Genomic DNA, 6000 nt, shown 5'->3' with positions numbered 1-6000 from the left:
AAGAGATGGACTCGGGCCACATCAGCGTGGTGGTGGGTTGAGGCCACAGGTTCTCAAGAGAGAACGGTCGGCTTATCAGAAACTCTGAGCTTGACTGCAGTTTGAAATGAACGCCACACCGGTCAGGTGCGCTGGCCCTTTTGTCTTTGTTCCCTTCTGAACTCGCGAGGCTGGTGCCAGGGAAGGAACGCAGTCCACAGTCTGCAACGGGGTGGGACACCTATGTTTCTGACCCTGTCCAAGTCTGCAGCTTAGCAGTGAGCAGATTCTGAGCGTAGGCACAGTGGCAAAGAACAGTGTAACAGCCGCTGGTCAATTCCATTTGGTGGCAGCGCGGTAGCAGCAAAGAAAATTCCCAAACAGCTCCACGGGTATCCAGCTTTTGGAAAGGACAGATTTAAAAATCAATCAACAGATTTTTTTTTAACTATCCAAGGGTTTTAGAGTTTCTTAGAACTTCTCTACCAACAACAACCAAACCAAAAACATACAGAAGTATGGCAGTAGTGTGAAAGCGGAAGTGACATGATGCCACTTTTCAAGGGGAAACTGTGACCTCAAGACAAATTTGTCACCGTCAGAAATAATAATATAAAAGGATCTATCGTTTCCTAAAGCATTGAGCCACACGATTGCGGATACATTCCAAACTGGGTCAGAAATGAATGCACACACTGACACCATCACTAGCAGGGGCCTGACCCTGTGGCATGCCACAGGCGGTCGGAGCAGCACACCGGCTGGGAGACAGGCTCCTATGACTCATCCCCATCCCTTACCACCCACCTCCCTCCCACCTTCCAGGTTTTAGAAAATTGTCATATTTATCTTCTTAGAGAAGCTAAGACAATAAAAGACTAAAAGATGTCTGGAAATACGTTGTGTAGAAAAATTAACTCTCAGCTTAAAATAACATTCAAAAAGGCACTTCATCCTGTAGGAAAGAGATTCTGAGTTGGGTCAGCTACTCTGAGCTGGGGTAGAAGGGGACAGGCTGTCTGCTGGAGGGGAGGACAGTTGAAAGGAAGTCTGATAGATATCAAGCTTTTTTTTTTTTCCCATTTTTTTCCTTTTTGGTATGTTTTAAGAAAAGCAAATCCAGTAAAATGCATGTCCCTTTACGAAATTCGTTAAAAGAGTTCATTTTAAAATAGTTGTTTCTGTTCTTAAAAAATAAACCAGGTAGGTATGGCCACATTCGCCCCGTGGCCTGGAGTATGGCGTGTCCTCCCTCTTAGCTCCTGGGGAGCTGAGGCCAGGCGGGTCCCGAGGCTGAGGTTCCGGGGTGCACAGGCGAGAGGCGGGCAGAGGCCGGGGCTACCTACTGCAGAGTCTGTGCAGCATGCTGTACACGTCGTCTTCCTGGCTCAGGCCCTCAAAGAAGGGGATGAGGTCCAGTAGCTCCGTGTCTGTCATGTCATCGAACCAGGACTGCACAGGCACCTGGAAGACAGTGCATGGAAGGGGCAGCAGAACTGTACCCAGGCCTGGGGACTGCTTCTAGCCTGACTGGGTCCCTGTACTTTAACATTTTCTTTGGTAAGGAGGATGGGTACCTGGAAATCATCATCATCATCATCATCATCATCATCATCATCATCATCATCATCATCGTCGTCATCATCTTGTTCGTTCTCCTGTCCCAAGTAATATCAATCCAGATCTACCTGGTTCAGGAAGGCAAAATTAAGTGTGCCCACTTTGCAGGCATTTGCCTGTTTTGTTTTCCTGCCACAGAAAAGGTGGCCAGGGCGCAGAATATATAACTAGCTTAGCGCCTTGCTAATTCCAAAACGCTCTTGCCGTTGCATTAAACCAGCTTCCTGTACCTCAGAGCACTTGGAGCCAGAGGTCACCAGCCAACACTGACATCAGGGAGCCCACGTAGAGGGCATCAGAGGGCTTCCACTTAGGGTCACTGTGCCAGACTCACGGCAAGGAGAAGTGGACCATTTCCTCCCACGCTTAGCAGAGATCAGTTAAAAGGGGAAGTATAAAATTTCAGGACATTCTGAAGCCATGGGCAAGACAGCATTCTCCCTTAGGTTTAGACAGAGAGGTGGGGAAGGCTGCTAGTGGGTGGTAGCCAGGGGTGCAAAGAAGAGATATTAAAAGAAATGTGGGGAAGCCAAAGAAGTTTAAAAGCAGTATTTTTGACCATTTTACAAATCTAAAGACTGCTCAGAAACACAAAAATTCAGCATGTAATTTAAAAAAAGAAACAAGGTAAGGATTAACCAAAAAATGACTACTCCTGGGGAAGGGTCAGGAATGGGTGAGAGGACAGAAATGGACACAAGACTTCTCTGAATTTATCTTTGCTGATAGTTTTGATGTTAAACTATGTAAATGTGTTACATAATTGAAATAAAATTAAATCATTAAGAAAAAAAGCAACAAAAGATGAACCTTAGTGTATATAAGTTTGTGACATAACCATAGAGAGGATTATTTCAAGTGATTTTGAAACATAGTGTTGTTTGTAGATTTCTCAAAAAAAAACACCTCTAAATGCATTCAATTGTTTTATTAGTAATAATATTAAAACAATGCAATTTTGAAGCTATTAAATGTATACTATAGAATAAATCAAATCTGTAATGATGTTAATATCTTTAGGAATCAAGAGTTTCAGCATAAGAGAAGGAGACACAAATACAAAAACAAAAAGAAATTAAAAACTGTTACAACTGAATTGGAAAAACCAATGTGAATTTATGATTTTGTTTTCATTCTAAAAATAAAAATAAGTGTATTTTAGCTCTGTCCAGTAGAAAGGACCGGAAGCAAAGGACATCCCAGTAACAATGAGAACCCACCCAAACTGTGGTCTCTAGCTACCATTTTCATTCTTAGGAACCAGGTTCCATAGAAAAATGGCTGATTCCAGGGCTGGAGCAAGAAATGGACAAGATGAGCTTGGAACATCTTGTTGGACCAGACAGCAGGAAGCTATCAAAGACTCTTGTTATCTTGTTATCTGAAGGGGCATCCACTGGCCAAAGGTGAACATTTGAGTGTACAAAAGGATAATAGATGGACTTAAGTTATAACATAAAAAAAACCCATGAGTTCATAATGGTACCTAAAAAAATTCACTGGTTACTTTTGGAGGTTGCTGGAGCACCAACTCATGACTCTGAAAACTGCAGAATTAAAGAAAAAGAACCAAGACTTTACTCTGACTTCCCTATTCAAACATTCAAAATGAATTTTAGGGTCATCAAGTAGTCAATGAGAGCAAGTTCAATTAAAAAAAAAAAAGAATTCCAGCCAATAAATGCAGAAAGAATGATAGGATTTAGAAATCACCATTTTGCAATTCCTAATGAAATAGTGGATGTAGGTAAGGATCATCAACGACTGCTCCCATTTTTAGGTGAAAGGTCGACTGAAAATTTTAAAATGGGTGGATCAGGCTGACAACACCTGAATCCAAAAATCAATTCCAAATCTTTAAAAGTGGGACAACCTGATGTTATATGCCTCCTGATGTGATACCACAGTGAGTACACAATACCAAAGCAATGTATGGACCTTGTTTGGATTCTGATTCAAACAATCCAAATGTAAGAAAATATTTCGAGATGATAGGGAAAAGATGAACACAGACTGGATATTAGATAATATTAAGAAACTGTTAGTATTATCAGATGTGATAATGGAATTGGGATTTTTTTTGGCCATGCCGCGAGGCTTGTGGGATCTTAGTTTCCGGACCAGGGATCGAACCCGTGCCCCCTGCAATGGAAGCGTGGAGTCCTAACCACTGGACTGCCAGGAAAGTCCCTGGAATTGGGATTATACTAAAAAGAACCCTTATCTGTTAGACACATTACAAAATGCATTATGTTGAATTTGATTAACTCATCAAAAGGAGCATATTTAAATATAATACATTTTGAATGTTTGTTCAAATAATGATTATACACTAATGGAATCTAGTTTGAACTCAGTTTTTGGTTATAAGTGGAGCAACAGAGTTCTGGCCTCAAGGAAAGGACCCTGTTTGGGCTTTTGTTGAGTCTGAGAAACCTGGGCTTGGGAGAAACATCCTCTCCAGGGCCTAAGCTGAGGCCTGGCATGGTGGCCACTGTGGAGGGGTGAGCAATCACCAATGGGGCTGGTCTCTCTTCCCCTGGAAACGAAGGGCGGGCAGTGGGAGGGCGTCTCTCCTGCTCTGAGTCGTGCTGCACCCAGAGAGTCGGCACTGGGAGCTGCCACGCTCCATGGAGTTTTATGTAGGAAATGTTCCCGTTGTCTACTTTTTAGACATCATTATGAGGTGGTAAAGCCTGGCAGTCTTATCTGAAGACCTCACCGAAGTGCTATTCATTCTTAATACTTCTGTTGACGAGGTCACCCAGGCCTTCTAAGTCTACAGGGGTCATGAAGTCCTGGGCAACAGCCAGCTCCAGGAAGCTAATGACAGAACCTTCTCGGTCACAATCCTAAAGATGCTAAGGAGATACAGGCTCATTGAGCCTGCAAGCTCTGCTCTAAGTGCTTTTCACGTACTGCCACCCAACCCTCCAACAATCCTATGAGATCAGCATGCCTATAATCCCCATTTGACAGAGAGGACAACTGAAGCTCAATGGGCATAAATAACTTGGCCAATGTCATGTAATTGCTAAGTGGCAGAGTTGGGATTTCACCAAGGAAAAGGCCAAGAAACCCCACACAGGTGCTTGAAGGTACAAAAGTGGTTCTGCTTGGCAAGAGAGCTCAGATGGAGCTCTGCGTCCTTTTGCTTTGGGGCTACTTACTGCATTCTCAGGATGGAAGATGTACGAGGCAGGAGAATTGTCCACGATGATCACTTTGCTCAGCTCCCGCCCAAGGCGACTCAGGTCTTTCACGTAGTTCCCTCGATGGAAAACACACGATTCTCGGAAGAGCCGGGCCCGGAACACACCCCAGCGGTCCAGCAGGTCAGCCACAGGGTCTGCGTACTGGAAAGCAGGTGTTACAGTGAAGCCTGGGCGCCTGGAAGAGCCCAGAAGCCCTGACCTCCTGCAGCAAGATCCGTACTACTTTTCTAAAAAGGGATTTAAATAATTGGATGTGTTTCAGATCCTGGTTATTTTCCTGACACCCTGGATTCTTCCATTTCTCTCACTTCTCATACCCAATCCATCAGAAATTCTTGTCAGTTCCAGCTCCAAAAATATCTTGAATCCACCTGGATCTCTCTGTATTGTCACTGCCTCGTCTGGGCCTCTGTAATCTCTGGCCTGCGGTGGCTGCGTGAGCCTCCAGAATAGCCTCCCTCTTCCCCTTGGGCCTCCTTTCCACCCATTCACCCCACAGCTGTCAGAGTGGCCGCTGGAAGACATCTGTCAGGCCACATCACTCCCTGCACTGTCTTCCCGCCGCATTTGGAACGAGGTCCCCTGGTCCCTGCCGGATCTTGTACGCCTGCAGCCGCTTCTCAGCTCCATCTCAAGTCACTTGAGCCACACTGGCTTTGCACATGGTCAGGACCTTTGCACCAGTGTCCCCTCTGCATGGAACACTCTCTGCACGAACTTCTCCTTCTGTCTCCTCATTTTTCAGATCTTGGCTTCCCTTACTACCTACCCAGCCCTTCCTCTCTGGCTACTCTCTGGCCTCACAGCCATTGCCCCCACAGAGCTCACCACCACCTGGGACCACCTTACGTTCCTGTCACCTGTCAGGGCCCAGGCCTTGCCTGTCGTGTTCCCTGTGACATCCCTAGCACTTGTGGGTGCCTACCTCATAGTAGGGCTCAGTAAATACTAGTTCCATCAGTGAACAAAAGAGCGGACTTGGGATCTGGCTTGTGTGCACGGGGCCACACTGCCCCCTAGAGGTGCTCTGGGCAGCTGGGCCAGCCCAGCCCCCGACTGTCACTGGATGGTGCCCAGACAGCACTTCCATTTACTTGGAGCCCAGGAGTTTTAAGGGAGGGAGTTCAAGCCCCGCTCACAGCTGGGGTTCATCCAGCTTGGCCCTATTCCATGGCCTGGGGGAATT

The 6000-nt window shown here is 45.6% G+C and overlaps 1 protein-coding gene across 1 annotated transcript in view; it reads right to left on the bottom strand.

Moving 5' to 3' along the window:
• Positions 1–291: 291 nt before the first annotated feature.
• The window catches only part of CTDSPL (CTD small phosphatase like), a 124528-nt gene continuing 118819 nt past the window's right edge, over positions 292–6000 (bottom strand). Inside the window, 2 exon segments of the mRNA XM_059939177.1 lie at positions 292–1443; positions 4770–4955. Of these exon segments, the coding sequence (XP_059795160.1) occupies positions 1318–1443; positions 4770–4955 (312 nt within the window). The 3' untranslated portion in view covers positions 292–1317.

Source organism: Balaenoptera ricei, chromosome 11, assembly GCF_028023285.1.
Source record: "Balaenoptera ricei isolate mBalRic1 chromosome 11, mBalRic1.hap2, whole genome shotgun sequence".
Classification (NCBI taxonomy): domain Eukaryota; kingdom Metazoa; phylum Chordata; class Mammalia; order Artiodactyla; family Balaenopteridae; genus Balaenoptera; species Balaenoptera ricei.
This window is presented reverse-complemented; position numbering and strand designations above follow the sequence as displayed.